General features: G+C 40.7%; 1 protein-coding gene across 1 annotated transcript in view; it reads right to left on the reverse strand.

The window, feature by feature from the left end:
• Window positions 1-22,949, reverse strand: part of PAPPA (pappalysin 1) — a 306,500-nt gene that overhangs the window by 29,630 nt on the left and 253,921 nt on the right. Inside the window, exons 16-18 of the mRNA XM_069073822.1 lie at window positions 17,804-18,014; window positions 16,572-16,743; window positions 3,729-3,876 (exon numbers count right to left, since the gene is read on the reverse strand). Of these exons, the coding sequence (XP_068929923.1) occupies window positions 3,729-3,876; window positions 16,572-16,743; window positions 17,804-18,014 (531 nt within the window). The remainder of the gene's footprint in view (window positions 1-3,728; window positions 3,877-16,571; window positions 16,744-17,803; window positions 18,015-22,949) is intronic.

Here is a 22,949-nt window from a genome sequence, read left to right on the forward strand (position 1 = left end):
GCGGTGTAGAAGCAGGAAAACTCCATGCCCTCCTCCCATAACCATCTCAAATACCTATAAAATATGACTCTAAACAAAAGCTACAGAACCCACAAAGTGACAGAGAAACAAATCTTTTGCTGAAGGCAGCCCGGCAGGTGGACAGGAAGGGTCCATCACAGTGCACTGGGAGCAGAGCGCAGACACCCCCCATCCCAGCCTGACATTTTAGCCCCAGGGCAGCCATAACCAGCAGCGGCTGGAGGGACTTCAGGAGAGTGGATCACTAGCAGCTGTGGCAGTTTCCAGGATTATCAACCCATAAATGCCAAAGACAAAGTGAGAGGTCAATGTGGACTTTGGGAACAGAGGGTCTGGGAGTGCGGTCCAGCCTCTGTCCCCTGGAGGAAGAAGTGGCCGAGGTAGCCACCACATGGCTGCTTCAGAGCTCCTGGCCTGCAGATTGCAGGGGGACCAAGTGACCATTCTGAGGGGTAATCACTCTTGCTTTAACCTGCTTGGATCTGGATTGCTGTCTTGGATGGAGGTCCTGGGGTGTGTGACCAGGTGCCAGAGTGTGTGGAGGCTTCAGAGAGGGCACCCTACTAATAGCTCCAGCAGCTGTGAAAACCCCAGTAATCTGGGACAAAGCTCCCCACTCTGGAAGCAGAGTTCTACTGTGGCAAAAAGCTCAAAAGTCAAGTAATTGAGTGGCAACATGAGCAAGGAAAGGAAGCAAAGCAAGCACAGCAATCCAACATTGGATTCCTTTTTGGGGGGACAAAAAGAGATGTAACATGATATAGTAGAAGAAAGCACTGACTAGGAGCTAGAAATCCTGGCTTTAAGTCTAGTTGTGTGGCCCTGAGAGACCCTCTGTGCCTCAGTTTCCTCATCTGTAAAAGGAGATGTTATTGTTGTTTTTCTATTGTGTTCAACAATTCATGGTCCCATTTAGAGTTTCTTGGCAATATACTGAAGTGGTTTGCCATTTCTTTCTCCAGCTCATTCTACAAATGAGGAAATTGAGGCAAACAGGGTTAAGTGACTTGCCTAAGGTCCCATAGCTAGAGGCCAATTTGAACTCAGGTCTTCCTGACTCCAGGCCTGGCAGTTTATCCATTGTGCCACTTATCTGCCTGTAAAAAGAATAGGTTATACTAAATGGTCTCTAAAGTCTCTTCTAACTTTGACTGTTTATGGATTTTTAAACTGAGAGTATGAACTTAAGGCCTTGCATATAACTGTACAGGGAGTGAAAAAAAGGAAGGAAAGAAAATAGAGGAAGAAACAGAAGGCAATGGAGTAGAAAAGGATAGAGGGTTAGGAACAAGGAGGAAAGTCATGTCACAAGTAAAATGAGAGAAGAGATTAAGAAAAGGAGAGTCAAAAAGAAGATTCTTAAGGAAATAAAAAGAAAAACATATTTCAGGCACAAACTATTCAATGTTGGTGCCTTGTTAAGATTCCAGTTCTAAGGGACGTTTTCCAAGGCAGACAGATTCCTGAGATGAGAATTAGGGGGTTGTGACTTCTGTTCTCTTGAAAAAGAGGCAGCCTCTTAGAGGTAAACAAAGGTCATCTTATCTCAAGGGTAAAAAGCATTGTCAAATTAGATGTGATACCAGCTCTGTGCCTGCAGATATATTTGTATGCATTCTCTCTCCCTCCAACTCCCCTTCCTCCCCTTCTCCCGTCCCAGTTAGCTGTTTCTGCTTAAGGAACAGGTCTGCATTGTTTTGATATATGAGTAGTAATTGGCATCATTACAGAGTGGTGATCTCATCCAGGTTCCTGCCTCTCCTCCCCTAGAGAATGGAACGGCAGCAGTTTTCTGATGACTTACGACAGTTTTGAAATTCACTGGAGCCTCAATATTACGCCGCCCCCTAGCCCCAAGAGGCCATGCTGTGGGGCCTTCTCCTGCTTGAGGATGGCTTATAATGAGGTGCCCTGGGTCCTTTAGGAAATGCCTCTCTCTTGGACTCTTGGATGGGGTCCAAGGTGACCTCAGATCAGATTCGCCCTGCACCAGGCACCAAAGAGCTCTTTGGCAAATAGATTTGAGCTGAGGGTTTCAGATCCATAAGAAGCAGGTCCAAGGCCAAGGGAAAGGCCTAGGGCAGGAGGAGAAATGAGGCTAGAGACTGGCTTTCTCTACCTCCTTCTCAGGTTTTTAGATCATAAAAATATTCCTTGGGCAGGGGAAGGGGATAGGGAGGAGCAGGGTAAAAGAATGAAATGTTGAACATCATGCAAATATTTTTCTTTTCTTTCTCTGAGAGAGAAAGGGACAAGAACAATGTTATGATGAGTATCATAACAACAACTGCTCATATTTCTAGAGCATTTGAATATGTACAAAATACTTTCTTCACAAAAAGCCTGTGAGGGAGACAGTGTGAGTGTTGTTGTTCAGTCATTTCAGTCATGTCCGACACTTTGTGGCCCCATTTTGGGTTTTCTTGGCAAAGATACTGGAGTGGTTTGCCATTTCTTTCTCCAGCTCATTCTACAGATGAGGAAACTGAGGCAAGCAGGGATAAATGACTTGACCAGGGTCACACAGATACTAAGTATCTGAGGCCAGTTTTGAACTCAGGAAGTTGAGTCTACCCAGTTGCCCAGTATCTTACCCCTACCTGAACTTTTTACAGATGGAGAAACTGAGGCTCAGAGCAAGTAAGAGTCAGCTATGGGGAGTATGAAGGTTCTGGGAGATTGGGAGATGCCCTAAGTTAGAGTGGATCCATGTCCTTGCATGATTGCGTATTCTCTTTTTTTTTTTTAATTTTTAAAGCAATTGGGGTTAAGTAACTTGCTCAAGGTTACACGGCCAGTTATTCCTAGGTGTGGTGCTAAGTATTTGAGCCTGGATTCGATCCCAGGTCATCCCGACTCTGGGGCTGGTGCTCTTACTCGCTGAGTCACCTGGCCGCCCCTTGCGTATTCTCTTTATCCACATTAAAAGTACTTCCTCTTCTCCGAGTTTGTTATCATCCTCAATGAGTGACTCTACTGTTCATTGCCAATATACAAACAGGAGTGGGTTCACTGAATTCAAGCACAGACTGGAGAGTCACCTGTCAGGGATGCTGAATCCTGCCCTGGGTGGGAAGTTAGATGAGATTACCTCAAAGTTCTCTTTTACAGCCAAAGATTCTATATTTCTCTTCTCTGAGGCCCAAAGGTTTGGAGATTTGAGGTTGGCTAGGCACTTTTCTCACATCAGCCTTGAGACATAGGTGATGCAAATATTATCTTCCTTTTACAAACAAGGAAATACACTAAGAGATGTTTAAGTGACATGCTGAAGGTTGCCATTCAGCTAGTGGCTGAAGTAGGAACCAGAGTGCAGGCCTTTTAATTTTGATTCCTACATCACTAAACTTTGATATGTCTACATGGCTCTTTTTTCTGGGTCTTTCAACCCTATCAGGAAAAATAAAGTAGAAATATGAAGGCTGAGATTTTATATACTTAAGAGGAACTGCAAACACTTGAAAGACTCCAAATGAGAAGCTTTCTAAGACACAGTGATCCTTTGGATGAGCGGCATTCAAAGGTGTGCCCTGATCTATGCTCCTCAGGTATTGGGCCCAATCCCAGGGTATACCACCAGCACCACCATCCCTATCCCATCTCTATTTTAAAGGACCAATTCCACCTAGTTGGGGAGTGGGGCAGGGGAGAGGGAGGCTTTCCATACATATCCACAGCACCACCCCCACCCCTCCACCACCTCATACCTATTTCATAGCCACTGGAACACTGCAACTTGAGATTGCTGTTAAGTTGATCAGGTAGGGAACACTGGCCATGCATCTCTTTGCAGACATGGAATGACCCACTCCAAGTGCCATCCTTTCGGCAATGAATCACATTGCTCCCACGACCCTGAAAGACAGAGTGCAAACAATCAAGCAACAAGCTTTCGTTAGGCATCTACTAAATGCCAGGTGTTACACTAGGTTATGGGGATATGGAGGCAAGAATAAAATAGTCCCTGCCTTCGTGGAGCATTTTTATAGTGCTTACTATGTGTGCCAGGAACTGTGCTAAACATTTTTTATAAATATTATCTCATTTGATATTCACAACACCTATCTGAGATAGGTGTTCATAGTTATCCCCATTTTACAGTTAAAGAAACTGAGGCAAACAGAGGGTAAGCAATTTACCCAGGGTTACCTGGAGGTCAAATCTAAACTCAGCTCTCCCTGACTCTCAGACTATCATTCTATCCACTGTGCCACCAGTTACCAGGGGAGGGAAAGATACAAAGTTTAGATAAAACTTAACTAATGTCTTCAAGGAGCATAGGTTCTAATAGAAAAAATGAGGGTTCACGTGTACCCTTCATTTTCCATATAGACTACTCTCTTTACAGAAAGCCAAATAAACTTTATGGGAGTTGTACTTTGAATTTTTCTTAGCCCATCTCCTGTACAAGTATTATTTTTTTTCCACAAATACAATTGCCTGGATTTATAATGTTTCTCTCTGTATAATACCCTTTATACTGATCAAACCAACAACCCAGTAAATCCCTTGGGATTTCCTAAGAAGGTGAGGAGAGTTTGCCTTATTTTACACAGGTTGGGGTGGGGTGTGCGGGCAAGGGAGAAGTGGATCCCTGAAAAATTAAATGAGCAACCATTTTTATCTCCATTCCCAACAAATTGCTAATTCATTCAACCTTTCCAATTTCCTAATTTGGGGAAGATTGCCCTACTTTGTGTCCCTCCTAGGATTGGACATGGACAACAAAAAGCCTAGTTAGTTAAGTAGAATATTTATTTAGTACCTATTGTATACAGAGCATAGTATTAAGTTTTTTTCTTTTTCTTTTTTTTTTTGTTTTTTGGAAGGGGAAGCCAGGGCAATTAGGGTTAAGTGACTTGCCCAAGGTCACACAGCTAGTAAGTGTGATCAAGTGTCTGAGACTGGATTTGAACTCAGGTCCTCCTGACTCCAGGTCTGTTGCTCTATTCACTGAGCCACCTAGTCGCCCCCAGGATTAAGCATTGTAAAGAAAATAAAAGTTGAGACAGTAGTTAAGAACATGAATGTAACAGAGTTGAAACTTCCAAAATATGTAGATATCCTCTTCCCCTTAATGAATGGGAAATTCAGCATAGCTATATACCTAGTAATTTCTTTAGACTGTTTTAAAAGGGTAATCAAAGTTATGTGTTTTAAATTAAACTATGGAATAAAATTATAACCAAGACGAAGAAAGAAACAACCATATGACCTAGCTTGGCACCTCCTGTCAGCGGAGGTGAGCTTCTCCTTGGTAATCTTCAGGCAGAGACTAGAATACCACTTGACAGGTATGCTACAGTAGCAGTTCTTTCATATATGGGTTAGATTAAATGGCCACTGACGCCTCTTCCTCTGTGATTCTGTAATTTGAACTAGGTTGGGAAGGATCACACTGAACCTACGCCGTGGAACCATGCTTCATCTCAAGTCTATTCTGCTGGCTGCATGAAGCCATTTTATTAACTGAATCTTCCCAGGATGAACATGGTGGAAAAGCAGAAACACTGGTGACATAGAGGAGCCATAATAACAGCTAACATTTATATATTTCTTTAATTTTTCAAGGTATTTTACACAAATTACCTTATTTGAGGTGGCACAGTAGATAGAGAACTAGTCCTCTAGTCAAGAAGATCCAAGTTCAAATCCAGCCTCAAATATGTATTAACTGTGGGGCTCTGAGCAAGTCACTGAACCCTGTTTGCCTCAGTTTCCTCATTTGTAAAATGAGCAGGAAGTGGCAAACCTCTCCAGTACCTTTGCCAAGAAAACCCCAAATGAGGCCATGGAGAATTGGACATCATTAGAACAACACAATAACAACAATCTTATTTGATTCTCACAATTCTATAGGATAGATGCTATTACTGTTCCCATTTTATAGATGAGGAAACTGAGATCTGGAGAGTTTAGGTGATTGGTCCAAGGTTATAAAGCTAATAAATGATGATGCAGAAATTAAACCCATGTCTTTATTATTTCAGTTCTGATACTCTGTCTACTATACCATGGTGCCCCACAGAGCTATACACTACTGGAGTGGACTATGGGATTACAACATTGGCCTGCTAAGAAGGATTATAGAACTGGCTAGTTGTATGAACATGGATAGGCAAGTCATGGGCATGTCTTGGCTTCTGTTTCTTCATCTGTAAAAAGGGGACAGTAATAATTATACTACCCCATATCACAGTGTTATTGTAAGGAAAAGTCTTTGTAAACTTTTAATGTCTTATTAGAGCAAATAATAACCATAAAAATAAAATTAGGGTGTTGAATTTGACCTCTAAGGTTCTTTTCAGCTCCAACATTTTATGATTATGATTCTATGATTATAAAACAGCTGAGAGGAAACAGGATTTGAGAAAGGGGGCCTCTTGCTCTAACTCCCACAGGCCAACAGGAGAAGGTCCAGGAAGTATGGTCACTCGGCAGTATTATTAGTCGAAATGTGTCTGGCATTGGAGCATAGGGTGGCCTTCCTGAACACACAGCTGCAGGGAACTTCATGGCGTTGAATCCCAAAGGTTCTGTGTGAACTCATGTCGGTTTATATGGGTTCACGCGGGTTCTCTCCTTACGAGCTTTGTAGCTTAGACATTAGCAAACCCCATATTCTTGCTGACCCCCAGCTGGGCCCAAGTCCCCAAGATTCTCCTGGTTTCTCTCAGAAACCAAAAATCGTCCCCAATTTTCCTGGAAACTTGGCTCAGATTTACCCTGAGTTTGGCCCACAGACCTTAAAAGGTTTGCAGACCTCAGCATAATATGGGACAAAGCTGGCCCTGAAATCAAATTTGCAGCAGAGAGGCTCAACCCTAACTTGGATTCTACTATGGGAATTTCAAACCAGTATAGCTTAAGTGACGACCTGAAAAGTAGATGAAGTATGTTCCTTGGGAGAATATAATGGAAAGATCTGAGGAGAATTTTCTAGAGAGTGGTTATGGGTCATCAGTAGGTTACTCCTTGACATAGAAACAGCTATTCACACTAGACTCAAAGAGTACAGGATTGGTTCATAAGAGCTCACATTTCTAAAGCACTCTACAGTCTATAAAGTGCTTTCTTTACCATGGCCCTGTGAGGAAAGGGGTGTACTACAGAGAAGGAAACCAAGTTCACTGAAGTTATGTGATTTGTTTGAGGCAGCTAGGTTCTGAAGTAGAGTGTTACACTTGGAGTCCGAATATCTGAGTTCAAATCCATCCTCAGAAATTTACTATCTATGTGATCTGGGGCAAGTCACTAAACTTCCATCTACCTCAGTTTCCTAATTTGTAAAGAAGGAATAATAATAACACGTATGGCCTGGAGTTGTTATGAGAGTAAAATGAGATAGTATTTGCAAAGTGCTTTGCAAACCTTCAAGTGTTATAAAAATGCTTGACATTATTATGATTGTTGGTATCATTACTGTTTATGGTTAGGAGTAGACAGGAGTTGTTGTGAAGAGAATTAAGAGCGAGCTGAGATCTGGGTTTTTAGGTAAATTTAGTTGTGGATTTACTGATCAAGCATGTGACTGCCCAGAGTATACCTCAAATCAGGCAGCCCTGTACTGGGGTACAGACTGAGTTTATAAAGGCAAAAACCACATTTGGGGAGGGGAGCTAGCTGTGGTACCATGGGGAAATTCATTTATCCTCTCTGAGCCTCAGTTTCTTCCTCTGGAAAATGAGGCAGTTGGAATACAGGTTCCCCCTAAATTACTCAACCTCAAAATGCTATAATTCCTACCTCTTCAATATATTTTTAAAGTTTATCTTGTTAAATATTTCCCAATAACATAAAAAATTAACATTCATTTAAGAAAAAAAATTTGTTCCAAATTCTCTCTCTCCTTCCCACCTTTCCCCTTTCCTTGAGAAGGCAAGCAATTTGATATCGATTATACATATGAAGTCATGTAAAACTTATTTCCATATTATGCCATAATTTTCTAAGTTTCATGGCACTTTCTGGGCAGACCTAAGGGCAATCATACTTCTTTATGGGCCTTTCAGCAACACAGTTACCACATGACTTCTCCCTCCTCATGCCCCAGTGCCCGCTTATCTGCCTAGGATATTATAAATACACAAGAGTTTCAGCATGAATCAACAACTGGGAAAGGGATGGTGTGTGATGTGCGTGTGTGTGTGTGTGTGTGTGTGTGTGTGTGTGTGAATATCAGAGGCAGTTTGCTAACTATCACTTTTAAAGGTGAAAATACCATTACAGTAAACCTTTTTGTGATTCCTGGAATGGGCTGGATGCATTACAGGATCCCAAATTGCCTTTCCCTCATCCTTCCGGATGGTCTATTGAAAGCTTCTCTTAGGTGAACACTTCCTACACTCCAGTCTGTCAGGTTCTATAGCTACTGCCTGGTACCAAGCATCCTATTGCTTGTAATGGGTACCATGGTCTCTGCTGGCAGGATAAATCACCTACAAGGGAAAAGAGTCCTGGGTTTTAAGGCAGAAGAGCTGGTTTCAAAGCACAGTTATCTGCTATTTACCCTTGGGTCCTCAGTTTACTCATCTATAAAAAGAAAAGGGTTAGATTTGATGGCCTCTAGGGTTCTTTTCAGGTTTTTATCTGTGATCCAAGGTTGGTCCTTCATGATTCCTTGCTAAGGAAGCATGAGTTTCTTGTTTGGGTACAGGTTTGTCTTACTATATACTATGGCTAGAGGCATATCGCAGGTTTTAATCCTAAAATAATTAATATCCTCTTTTTGGGGCCAATTGTAATCAGCATCACTACCTTCATCCCCACCCTCCTACATATACTTTTGGCCCTATCTATTTTCTGAAGCTCTTAGAAATATCTTTGTTTAGGGTATCATTTTCTATGGAAACTATGTGTCATCCTTGGGATATGGATGGAGAGGTGCAAATTATCCTGAGGAGTACTGTGGGTTCTAATAACCATTAAGAACACTTCATGAGTGTTTTTTTATTTTTGAGAGAGAAACTGATTTCTCCTCCACCTCTACTTTCATCTGACCCCCATACCCTGGAACCACAGTTTATTACATGTGGTATATATGTCCTCTGTCTCACCACCAGCCTTACTATAATGGAGAAGAATTATGCAGATTTCTTGGAATTTTCCTATCCTAGTCCCTTCCCTTCTCCCTTACCAGATTGAACCACAACAGGTCCCTGCCCAAACTCCACTTAACGGCTGTATTAGGGGCCCTCAAAGTTTAGAGTGAATGTTAATGGTAACTGTTTCTCTTTGGAACAGCAACCCTGAGGGTCTTCCCCTTCCAAATTGATTTTTTTTTCCAATTGAAGGGGCCATCCCCTTGACTCACTTCTTAAAGAGGCCTATTCACTGAATGGGTGTTGCCTCACTTTAAGTGACTATATGAAAAGGCCTTGGCCTAAAAGGGCCAGGGTCTCCCTGTGCATCCTGGGTCATCTCCAGTCATCCTGATGAATATCAGGTCATTGAATCCAGATGACTCTGGAGGAGAAAGTGAGGCTGGTGACCTTGCACAGCCCTCCCTCATTCAAATCAAAGTCAATAGCAAGTCATGTCATCATTTCCCCGATGCCATGGTCTTCTTCAAAAAATGAAGGGCAAACACAACAAACCCTACCCCTACTACAAGTTTTCCACCTGATACTCTGTTATTCAAGAATCTCAAAGTCTTTTATGATTGTTTAATTTGCAACATACCTTCCTGGTCATAAAATCACAGATTTAGAGCTGGAGTGGACCTCAATGATTAATTTATGGATGAGGAAACTGAGAAATTGAGAGGTAAATGACTTGGCCAAGACCACTCAGGTAGTGAGTGCCCAACCTGATAAGCAAATCTAGGTCTTTTCACTCCAAAGTCAATGCTCTTTCTACCACCCCAGGATATCAATACCATGGATCTCATTTAGGAGTTTTTCTGCTTATTTGTAGGATCATGGATTATCAGCACTGGAAAGGACTTTAGAATTTAATTTACCAATCATTTACAACGTACCTGGGTACAAAGGGTAATACCATGTAGTGGAAAGAGTAATGGCTTTGGAGTGAGCAGCCCTGGGTTCGAAATCCAATTCTACAACTTACCTGTATGACTTTGGTCAAGTCTTTTCAAATCTCAGTGGCCCTAAAACTATAAAACACCAAATTGCATTGGTTGGTGTTGTCTCATAGGGAGTTCCCAATACTATTAAAATCACAGGTCTCAACTCCACCACCCAAAAATATATAAGGGAATAACAAAAAAATAAAATAACAAGGAGCCAAGAATAGTCAAGCTGGGAGGCACCTTAAACTATCTACTCCCACCTCTTCCTTTTACAAAGGAGGAAACAGATGAAAAGATCTGCCCAAACTCTCACAGACAAGAAGTAACAGAAGCTGAATTTGTACCTATGTGTTCTATCCTCCCACTCATGGTCTCCTTTCCTGAGTTAAAACTATTGAATAAAACCACTTACAACTGTGTTCTTGCTACTTTGGAACACCCATACACTTTTCAGCTTTCTAGAATGCCCTGCCATCCATTGGGGAGGAAGCTGTCAAGCACTTTGAGAGCAGGGATGATAAGTAAGTAAAGAGAGTAAATCCATCGTTGGTGAAGCATCACATGCTCCTGGTGACATATTTGCAGGAAGAATGAGAAAAAGCTCAGACATGATTAGCCAGAGCATCAGAGGAAGATCTGTTTTCTAATCTCACAACCCTCAGTTCCCAGGATGTTAGAACTAGAGATTACTGAGTCTAAAGCCTTCATTTTGTAAATGAGGAAGCTGAAGCCAAGAAGAGAAGTGACCTGCTCAAAGTCACATAGCTGATTAACGTCAGAGCCAGGAGCCCTGTGCTTTTTTGCCTACAGCACAATGATCGTACAGGATATACTCATGACCTTTGTGATGCACTGTATCAGACTCAAACCTCATCAAAGGATTAGAGGTCATATGTGAAAGTATCAAAACAAAGCCTGTTGTTTTTAGGGCCTGGGTTGAGACAAGCAGATAGAACCAGAGCCCAGATAATTTACTACATCATACAGGAACCCAGACAAAAAAAAGCATGTGTAAGAGAGCCAGCATGGAATAGTGGATAGACAGCCAATCTTGGAATCATGATGACTTGGGTTCAAGCCCTGTCTCTGATACATACCAGCTGTGTGACCATAGGCAGGTCACTTGACCTCTCAATGTTCTAGCCAATTCTCTAATACTGTAACTTAGAGATGAGTTGCTAAATCTGAATGAGGAGAAAGAGTTTACACACAGGGAGTTCTGTATAGTAATGAAATCACAGATACTAACCGGACCACAATCAATTCAAACCACAGTCCTAATGGGGAATATGGATAGGTTGGAGCCATAAACAGTCTGAGATGGGATTTACCTGTTCCCTGTACTCTCTCCTCCAGTGTGATCAGACAGTGAGAAGTGAGGTTCTAAGCAGCAGAAAGCCCAAACCATTCATACGAGAAGCAGTGTTAGATGGGCAGTGGAAAGAACACTGGATTGGGATGGTAAAGGCCTCTTGTTCAAATCCTAGCTTTGCTTAGTTCTAGAGCTGGCAGGAACTTTCGAGGTTATCCAGCCAAAACTCTTCGTTTTAGAGAGGTCCAGAGTTGTTAAATGATTTGTTTAAGATTACACAAGTAATCAGCTGTCAGATGTGGATTTAAACTCAGGTCCTCTGACTCTGACTTCACTGTTCACTCCACTCTACCCTATTGAATCTCATTTACTAGCTGTCGGATTTCTCTGACAGTCTCAGTTTCCTCATGTGTAAAATGATCTCTGAGGTTCATCCTACTTCTGAATCCTATAGGCTTATAATAAACTTCTTGATAGTTATTTAACAAAGAAAGAAATGGGGCAGGGGGGTGGAGGAAGAAGGAAAAATGCTTGCTTCAGAATGAAGACTTCCAGAATGTTTCATTTAAATACCATTTTTAACACAAGACTGTGGTAAATGTGTGCAATAATGGTTATTTCCATTATAACCTTGTATACATGATTACTAAGAATGGATTTTTTAAAAATAGTATGCAGTAAAGCATTTGGAAAAGTTAAAAACACAGCCCAATATATCCTGCATGTTTGAAACAAGGCATGTTTCCCCCTGTCCAGAATAGAAGAGCTGGAGAGATAGAGGAGATTGGGTTTTGAATGTCCCGTACTATCCTCATGTACTGTGTTTACAGGCAGCAAGAGGGAATCTGAGGTGAATACTAGAATTGGCTCTCAGGTTGTTGGTCTGAGGGTAGAGGAAATTCATTTTCAGTATAACCTCAGAAATGTCAATTGTATTAGAAGCCATTTGGCAAGGAGCGCTTCATTCTTTGAACTGACAAGCGATACCCTGCTCTCTTGCTTCCAGGTTCCTGCTCAGATTGCCAAACAGCCCTTCTGTAGTCCTCCGATAAATTTACATTTTCCTCTCTTTAAATACAAGCTGGCCATGAAAGTAACTTGGCAGGCTTCAGACAGACTGGGTTTCAGTTTGATAACATGACCACGGCCAGAATATTATTTGGCCTTGCTGCTACAGCGGCTTGTGTAACACTTACTAACATTTTTTCTGTAAGCAGTCTAAAGGGACCATGGCATCCATCCCTTCCTGCCTCTGTCCTTTGCCCCCTTTCTTACTTCCTGGTATGTACACGTGCCTGTGCCCATAAATACACATATTCATTGCACTCAAGGATTCCTGAGTTGCATCTACCAGCCAGTCAAGTAAAAAAATAAATAAATTTCAATGATTGGTCCACAGAGACCAAATAACCAATTTAAGTCTATTTGGGAAGGGCAGTGGATAGCATACCAGCCTTGGAGTCTGGAGATCCTGTGTTCAAATTCGACCTTGGACACTTGACACTTATGGGCCATGTGACCCTGGGCAAGTCACTTAACCCCAATCGCCTCACTAAAAAAAAATTGTAACCAATTTTTTAAATTTAAAAAAAAAGTCTATTTGGGGCTGAGCAATAGGAATGGGTTAGTCCCAACCTTTGAAGCCTCCTTTAACTTCAAAAGGAACATAGCATTTTGATTGGTTACTTGCTACTAACTTCAGTTTTGACTGGTACTGGTATGTGGACTAATATAGGTTAGAATCCCATGTTTTGTGTGATTTTCTAAAATGTCAATCATTTTATTCTCCTATTCACAGCTGTTTCTCTGTCTATATTGATGAGTCACATGTAGAATCACAAGTCTCTAGAATGATGAAACATGCCCTGAACTCTACCTGTAGGAAGTTAGATAAGTTTGAGCAAAAAGGTAGTGTGGTAACTAACAGAGGAGGGAACACTAGCTCAGAAGTCAGAGGGACTGCATTTGAATCCTGGCTCTGTGCCTTAATATGTGCATGAGTTTAGGCAAATAATTTGCCCTGACATGGCCTCAGTTAATTCATCTGAAAAATGAGGGGAGAGAGATCAGGAAAGATGACTGCTAATATCTTTTTCAGTCCTACATTTATGATCTTATGGTAAGATACATTTTGGCATCTTACCCAAGTCACTACCTCCAAATTAAGCAGGAAATGTACTTCCTGAAACCAAGCACCAGCTTAGTGGGCTAATAGATAGCATTCTACTCTGCCATGAAGCAGACTCAAACTATTTGTGAATTTTTTTTTTCTACAAAGCCAAACAACAAGACATTTTACTTTGTCATTCCCGATTGTGAGATCCACAGCTGTAAGGCCTTTGGCAAATCAGTTCACTCCTATGACCAATAATTACTTCCTCTGGTAAAAAAAAAAAAAAGGTGGGTGTTTGACCAAGATGATCTATAAAGTGTTTTGTTTTTTACTCTAGAACCTATGATTTCAGCTTTTTATACTTAGGAGCTTAAACTTGACTGCTTCTTATTAGAAATATAACCTCATAATGCTCATGAGTTCTTAAATGTTTCATATTTCCCCCACTGATCCAAAGTCATTTTATAGTGAGGTTGTACTACTGTGGTATGATACTCCTACCTTGTAGAATTACAGATTTTTCTTTGGGGTCTAACCTCAGCCACTAGTGAGCTTTAGTTTCCACACTGGTAAAATGGGAGATGGGGAGAATGTTGGGCTAAAACTCTTATGATCTTCATCTTCAAGATAGGGACAGTAATACTTTATCAAGGCTACCTGATCCACAGGGATGGACTAAGGATCAAATGAAAAATGTATCTGAAAGCATTTTGAAAAATTAAAAATTCTATAGAATCTTTCCAACCAAAGGGAAAAGGACCTATTTATACAAAAATATTTATAGCAGCTCTTTTTGTGGTAGCAAAGAATTGGAAACGGAGGGGATGCCCATCAATTGGGGAATGGCTTAACAAGTTGTGTATATAATTGTGATAGAATACTATTATGTTATAAGAAATGACAAACAGGATGATTTCAGAAAAAAACCTGGAAAAACTTATATGAACAGATGGAAAGTGAAGTGAGTAGAACCAGGAGAATATCATATACAATATCAGCAATATTTTACAGTGATCAACTGTGAATGACTCAGCTAATCTCAGCAATACAATGATCCAAGACAATCCCAAAGGACTCATGATGAAAATTGCTAACTGCCTCCAGAGAAAGAACTGATGGAGCCTGAATGCATATTGAAACATACTATTTTTCACTTTTTTTTCATGGTTTTGTTTTGTTTTCATATATTTTCTTTCACAACATGACTAATACAGAAATATGTTTTGCATGATTATACATGTATAACCTATATCAAACTGCTTACCATCATCATGGTGGAGGGAGGAGGGAAATGTAGAGGAAGAGATTTTGGAATTCAAAATTTTTTTAAATGAATGTTAAAAATTGTTTTCACATGTAATTGGGGAAAAATATTCAAGAAATAAAGAAAAAAATAATTTATCCAACCTCTTGCCACCAGACTATTGTCCCTAAATGATTCTTTTCATTACGACATTTCCCACCTAAGGAACAAACAATGGCTTCCTATAGCTGACAACAGAGGTGTTAAACATGTCGTCCATAATTCACATGTGGCCCACAAAGCCATATGTGGTCCACAAAGCCATGTGCAATCCACAATACTTCCTAGTGGGGCTGAACCAGATTAAAATATAGTTCTTATCTGATTTTAACATGTTGATGTATTAATTTTTTTTAAAAGAGATGTATAAACACGTGTGGTTTTCTAAGTCAATATATGCCCCACAGGGGTCTTTAGGCATGGTTTATTGGCCCCCATTTCTATTTATTTGATACCACTGGTCTACTGCATTAAAGTCTAACTCTTCTGGCTGACTTTCAAAACAGGCTTATCTAACACAGCCTCCTATGATTTTTCAATGCACGCCTGCTATTCTGTTGCCTCCCTCCCTATGGCTTACTATTCCCCAATTCTATGTCTTAGTTCCTCCCCTTATAGAATGTCTTTTGTGTCCCTCTCTTTTGATGGCCTAGATCCTTCCCATTTTTTATGGCCCAGCTCAAGTTGCTGCCTAGTCCATGAAACCTTCCCTGGCTGCTCTTGGTCACATGGAGTTCCACCCCCTATTAACTGTCATGGGACTTAAGATTCATGACCACATCTTTTAGTCCTTAAACTGTTTATTCCACATGAGCTATTTATGCCTTTCTAGATACATTATAACTCACAAAAGCAAGGACCATGTTTTATTATCTTCCATATAGTACTAACTATAGGGAGGAATATAAGAAGTATTCAATATAAAATTATTGATTGTTTTATCACAATCATCATCCCAATCAACATCATCAGTATTGTATCCTTAAAGCTGGAAGGAACCATGATGGTTATTTGGTCAAATCTGTATTTTACAGACAAAGAAAGTGAGGCCAAGATAGTGGAATGACTTGACCAAGATCATGTGAGCAGTAAGCAACAGATCCAGGCTTCAATTTTAGGCTCTCTGGTTCTAGTTACATAATAAATTAAAATGTTCAAATCTATCACCATCATCAATATCACCATTACCACCACTGTCACCATCATCATATTCATCAAAAATAATCTAGTAACTTACTAGAGGCCTATTGAGACAGGACTTACAGAAATATCTAGATTTGCATTCCACTTGTGAAATATGCTCATGGTACCTTAACATCCTTCTAAAGAACTTGAATTCAACTCTGGTTGAAATACAACCAGATCAGCCTTGGCGTATAGAACATCAGATCTCCAACTCTCACTTAGAGGAGTGAGGATATCACCAAAGGCTACAGTCAGGGAGCAATCCAAAGAGGAGGTAAGCTTGTACTTTAAAACTTTAAAACATCAAAGAAAGAGAAAGGAGGAACTTGGAAACACTGCCTATCACTCTTCGTTCTGTGATGAACAGGAAGGACATGATATGGTACTCTGCACACAGGAGCCATGTCATAAATGTTGGCTGAATTAAGAAATGGGGAAAGGAATAAACATTTCTAAAATACCTACTAGATGCCAGGAACTGTGCTTAGCAATTCACAAATATTATCTCATTCAATCATCACAAGAATCTTGTGAGCAAAGTGCTGTAACTCTCCACATCTAATAGTTGAGGAAAACAGAGGTTAAGTGAATGGATGAAGGCACTTACCGAAGAAATGTCGCTCTCCTCACACTTGATCCTGCACTCACTGTTGAACTGGAAACCATTGGTACACTGGTACAGCCCATGGAACTTGGGTGGGGGTGGGTCACATGTCACAGGTACACAAGCTCCCTCTAGCCAGCTGCCATCTTGGGTACACTGGATCTTGAAAGCCCGTCTTCCAAGAAGAAGTAAGAGGAATCATTTGAATGAATGCCTTGCACATAGAAAGTACTTAATGTTTTGGAATGAACTGAGTGACTGAATAGATTAATTTCTTATCCAAAGCATTCAAATTTGAATATGAAACTCTAAGGAGTAGACATCACATTGAAAATATCTATGAAGTAAGTTTGGTCTATCTAACTTCAGAAGGAGTTTGCCAATATACATACTATGTCAGAGTAGATGATGGATGACAATATTTGATACATGATAAGGTTCTTTGACTTGGAGCTGGTGAGGAACTTAGTAATTATTTAACTCATTTTTCAGATGTGGGTTAGAGAGGTTAAGAAATTTGCTCAGAATCACACATGTAGGAAGAAATGAAGACAGGATTTGAACCTAGGTTTTCTGTCTCCAAACCCAAGGTTCTATCTGCTATAACACGGCAGCCTTGCTCAACCCAAGGGAGGTAGGGTCTTGATCTAAAACCAAGATTTGTGAACATTAAGCTAACTTTATGACTGCTAGGCTAATAAATTGCTAGACTTATTTTAAAGTTCAAAGGGACCACAGGAAAAAATCCTCATTTTTTATGCTAGGAAACTCAATTCCAGAAAGATAGTGATTTTAAAATGTGAAGGCATGACATGTGAGAAAAGAATGAGGCTTATTTTATGTAATTCCAGAGGGAAGAACTAGAACCAATAGATAGGAGCTCTATTCATTCCGACCAATGGAATGAATTATGTTAGAAGACTGTGAGCTCTCTGATTCTGGGAGTGTTCAATATAGACTGGATGACCATTTTTTAGGAATGTTGTAGGGTGGTACTTTTGCATTCGGTGCCCCCATAGTAGCACAGGGCTTGCTATTATAATAGGTACTCAGTAAATAGTTGTTGATTGATGCGTTGATTTCATGCTAGAAGCCACAATAGAACAGCATGAAATAATGGATTCTTTGAGATGCTATGATAATGTATTCATCTAACACATTATAATAGATTCAGATGCCCACTGACCAACTTTCCTTCCTCCATCGGCCTTGCTTACATTTTCAACTTCACTTACTTCTTTGATTTCCGAGAGGAACCAGGCACGTGGTACCCTGGTTTGCACTTGTACTTGCAGAAGGAGCCCACTTTGTGCTTGTCCTCCCGGCACCTCGCAGTCTGGAGATCAGCATTGGGCACAATGGGAGGGGCCAGGCACATCAGTTCACAAAGTGCCTCCGGGAAGGACCACAACCCATCTTCCATACATGTCAGGAAGCTATTGTTTCCTGTCGGGAAGATGTATTTATGATTAGCATTAGAAAGCAATGCGAGAGTGGAATTATACTACTTTTATTAACTATGAATTATGTCATATTAAAACTTTTTTTCAAGTTAGAATTTGTCTTAGACTATAGAATGCTGGGTGGAGCCAAGATGGTAGAGTGGAAGCAGGAACTCATATGAGCTCTTCTATGAATTCCATCAGTAACCTCTAAAAAGTGCATCTGAACAGATTTCAGAGTGACAGAATCCACTGAGAGATGGAGTGTGGCAGATTCCCAGTCCAGGAAAGTGCCCATGTGGGACTGGGCAGGGGGAGCACAGGGCACGTGGGCTGCACCTGCATGGACCTGAGATCAGACCACAGCAGAGGGAAAGTGAGCCCTGGCTTCACAGACGTCTCACTGCAGGACGGAGGGTTAGTTCAGAGCTGGGTAAGAGATAAGCACAGTGCCTATGGCAACTATAGCAGCTTCTCCTGGGGCTAGCAGCCCACAGCCTGGATGTTTAAAAATCACCTATCTGAATTTCTAGGAGCCAAGATGGCAGAGTAAACCCTAGCTGCTCTAATCCCCCACCCTGACCCTGAAAACCCAGAGATTATTGCCCCACCTAGTGTAAAATCCTGAAATAGTGGAAGCGGTGGCAGGCTTGGGAGTCCTAGAAGAAAGGTGTGACTAAGCTGTGCTGAACCTGAAGTGAAGGGTGGGAGGCATCCCAACAAGCCCCATCTCACCTAACCAGCAGGAGATCCTGAACTCCAGGAGGATGGAGTCAACAAGCTCTAACACCAGAAGCTCTGTGTGCCTCAGGACAATCAAGGAAATTTGCAGATACCAGCATGGCAAGCCACCAGCTGATGAGGCTGCCTGAACTGTAGCCCAGGGACACAGAGGTAGAAACCTGAAGTGGCCAAACCACCCCTTCCCCACACCTTACTCTGTGAGCCTCAGTGCAACTCAGGGGAAATATTGAGAGTCCTGGCCTTGGCCTCAGTCTAGACACCCAGAGGCTAGAGGACACAAAGTCAACAACAAACAACAAGGCCCCTATCTCCCAGCTTGAGAAGCATGGGTCAGAGCCCTCTGTACCCCAGAAGCAGAAATCTACTATAAAAGTCAGGAAATAGGCAATCACAATGGGCCAGAAGCAACCAAAGACGAATGAATCCTATTATTGAGAATTAGAAGAATCACTTTCAGGAGATACCACAGACTCTATATCCATACCTGAGACCATAGAAGTAAATATGAACTGGTTTCAAGTCCAAAAAGCATTCTTGGAAGAGCTCAAGAAAGGTTTTAAAAGCCAAATTAAAGAGGTAGAAGATAAATTGACCAATTCGTTTAAAATTACATTGGCCAAAATGGAAAAAAAAATCTCACTGAAGAAAACAAATCCTTAAAAAGTACTATTTGTGAACTGGGATGAGAGGTTCAAAATCTAACTGGAGAAAATACCTCCCTAAAAATGAAAACTGAACATATGGAAAAGGAACTTCAAAAATTAACTGAGGAAAATAATTCACTAAAAATTGTAATCAGTCAAGTCGAAACTAATGACTCTATGACACATTAAGAATCAGTCAAACAAAACATAAAGAATGAAAAATTAGGAGAAAATGTAAAATATCTCATTGGAAAAACAACTGACCTGGAGAACAGATCCAGGAGAGACAATCTAAGAATTATTGGTCTACTGGAAAGCCATGATGAAAAAAACAGCTTGGACAACATCCTCCAAGAAATTATCAAAGAAAACTGTCCTGAGGTCCTAGAATCAGAGGGTAAAAGAGTTATCAAAAGAAATCACTGGACTCCTCCTAAAAGAGATTCTAAATTGAAAACTCCAAGAAATATAGTAGACAAATTCCAGAATTATAAGGTCGAGGAGAAAATACTGAAAGCAGCCAGGAACAAACAATTCAACTATCATGGAACTATAGTCAGGATAACACAGGACCTAGCAGCTTCTACATTAAAAGATCAGAGGGACTGGAATATGATACTTCATAAGGCAAAAGAGCTTAAACTGCAACCAAGGATAAACTACCCAGCAAAACTGAGCACAATCTTTCAGGCAGGGAGTTGGTCATTTAATGAAAGCAGGGACTTCAAGACATTTTTGATGAAAAAGCCAGAGCTCAATGGAAAATTTGATCTCCAAAAACAAGACTCAAGAGAGACATAAAAAGGAAAACAAGGAGAATACACACACACACACATATAACTTGAGATTCAATAAGAGCAAACTGTTTACTTCCCTATATGGGAAGCTGATACCTGTCAATATTGAGATTTATATAATTATCGTGACGCTTAAAAGGGATGTACATAGATAGAGCATGTGGGTATAAATGAATTAATCTGATGATAAAAAACCTTATTAAGGGGTGCAAAGGGATTGTAATGGGTGAAGAGGAAAGGAGAAGGCAAAAAAGGGTAAATTATGCCACACAAAGAGGCATAAAACATACTATAATAGAGGAAGAGAGGGAGAGAGATGAACATTATACGAACTTTACTCTCATTGGTTTTGGTTCAAGGAGGGATTAACATAATCAGTGAAGTTTAGGATTCTAACATGAAAAGGCGCAAAAAGTCATTATAGTAGAGGGAAAGGAGGGAGGAAGAGGAGCACTGTATGAAATTTACTCTCATCAGTTTGGGTTCAAGAAGGGAATAATATATTCCATTAAGTAAAAAAAATCTATTGTGCCCTTCAGGCAGTAGGAGGGGTAAGGGGAAAAAAGGCAGGAGTTTAGAAGTGAGAGTAATAGTAGTAAGGGGGAAGGGTAGGTAAAGGGAGGGAGGTGCATAGGGAAGAAATACTGAGGGAGGCAGTGGTCAAAAGGAAAACTCTTAAAGAGGGGAAGGGAGAAGGGAGAAATAAAAGCATAAACAGGGGAGGGAATACGATGGTGGGAAAGACACAGTAATCATAACTGTGGATGTGAGTGGGATGAACTCTTCCATAAAATGGAGATGGATAGCAGAATGGATTAAAAACCCTAATCCTACAATATGCTGTCTACAGGAAACACATCTGAAACAAGGGGATATACACAGGGTAAAGGTAACAGGCTGGATAGAATATATTATGCTTCAGCTAAAGTAAAAAGGCAAGAGTAGCAATCCTTACAATAAAGTAAAAGCAAAAATACATCTAATTAAAAGAGATAAGGAAGAAGATTATATCCTGCTAAAAGGCACCATAGAGAATGAAGCAATAATATTACTAAACATATATGCACCAAGTGGTATAGCATCCAAATTCCTAGAGGAGAAGTTAAGGGAATTAGAGGAAGAAATAGATAACAAAACTATACTAGTGGGTGTAATGCCAAGCAAAGGCAACTTCCCAAGGTTCAAAATACCAGCATAGGTGAACTCCTTTTTATTCAGTGACAAATTAAGAACAGAGAGAATCAACATATAGCATAATTCAAAATACAGCATTTACCAAGTGTGATTTAATCAAGTACTACCCCACCCCTGGACATCACATTCATTTAATCAATCACAAAGTCCCTCTTCTAAGTACCACTCCACCCCTAGGGTGTACATTCATTTAGTCCATCACAAAGCCCCTCTTCTCAAATGGAGATTAGTTTCCAATCATGAGTAAAATACATTCATTTGTTCAATCACAGAACACAAAAAGGTCAAAAGTTCCCCACCCTTGGATCACAATTGAATCTACCCCAGAGTTACAACAAGCTTAAGCACAGCACTTAATACCCAAATGGAGGTCTTTTCTTCATCTTGACACTAGGCAAGCTCTCAGCAATCTTAGTTCCTGGGGAGACAAAGCTTAGCAAGGCCACAAGATACATTGCCAGTGTCTTCATTAATTCATTCTCTGTCTGCAGAACAGTCCTAGGACCCCTGAAAACATTAGCAAAACCCTCTTCCAGGATTTCTGTAAACTTACAACAAGAAAATCCTTCTTCAGGGCTTCTGAACCAACAGCAAGGTTCCAGGACCTCTGCAACAACAGCACTGTCCTTCACCAGTGGACAGAATTCACTCTCTGTCTGCAGAACAGTCTCAGGAGCTCTGAACCAACAGCTAGGTTCCAGGACCTCTGTGACAACAGGACTGTCTTTCACCAGTGGACAAATCCAGCAAAACAACATCAAAACAGACAAAGTACCAGCATAACAGCTGTGTCTCCTCAGTCCTTGGAAGCTCTGGGTGGCAGCTCCCAAAAGTCCTGGGCAATTCAAACTAGCCCTCAGCAATCCTCTTAGTCTCTCTCCACCTCCAAGATGCTGCTTCCAAAAAGTTCTTCTGCCTCTCTCTTTTTTTGTGTCTCTCTAAATTTATGTCACCAGCTCCTCCCAGTTCAGCCCTCTCTTTTCACATCAACAAGTCCATCCCACAAGTGGGATTCACAAGCTCTGGGTTTTAACACAATCAAACCAAAAACCAAGCCAATACAGGGGAATCTTTAAATTCCATTGCTATTACAGTGGGGGACTTCAATTTCTCCCTCTCTGAACCTGATAAATCTAACCTCAAAACAAACAAGAAAGAAGTTAAGGAGGCGAATAGAATTTCAGAGGAGGTAGATATGATAGGCCTCTGGAGAAAATTGAATGGCAATAAAAAGGAATATACCTTCTCAGCAGTACATGGCACATACACAAAAACTGACCATGTACTAGGGCATAAAAACCTCACAATTCAGTGCAGAAAGGCAGAAATATTAAATGCATTCTCTCAGATCATGATGCAATAAAAATTATATGTAATAATGGGCCACAGAAAGATAGACAAAAAGCTAATTGGAAACTAAATAATTTAATCCTAAAGACTGAGTGGGTCAAACAAGAAATTATATAAACAATCAGTAACTTCATTCAAGAGAATGACAATAATGAAACAACATACCAAAACTTGCGGGATGCAGCAAAAGCAGTTCTTAGGGGAAGTTTT

The sequence above is a fragment of the Petaurus breviceps genome, unplaced genomic scaffold (assembly GCF_028583685.1).
Source record: "Petaurus breviceps papuanus isolate PSGF00001 unplaced genomic scaffold, PetGlider_PUasm1.0 90879, whole genome shotgun sequence".
NCBI lineage: Eukaryota > Metazoa > Chordata > Mammalia > Diprotodontia > Petauridae > Petaurus > Petaurus breviceps.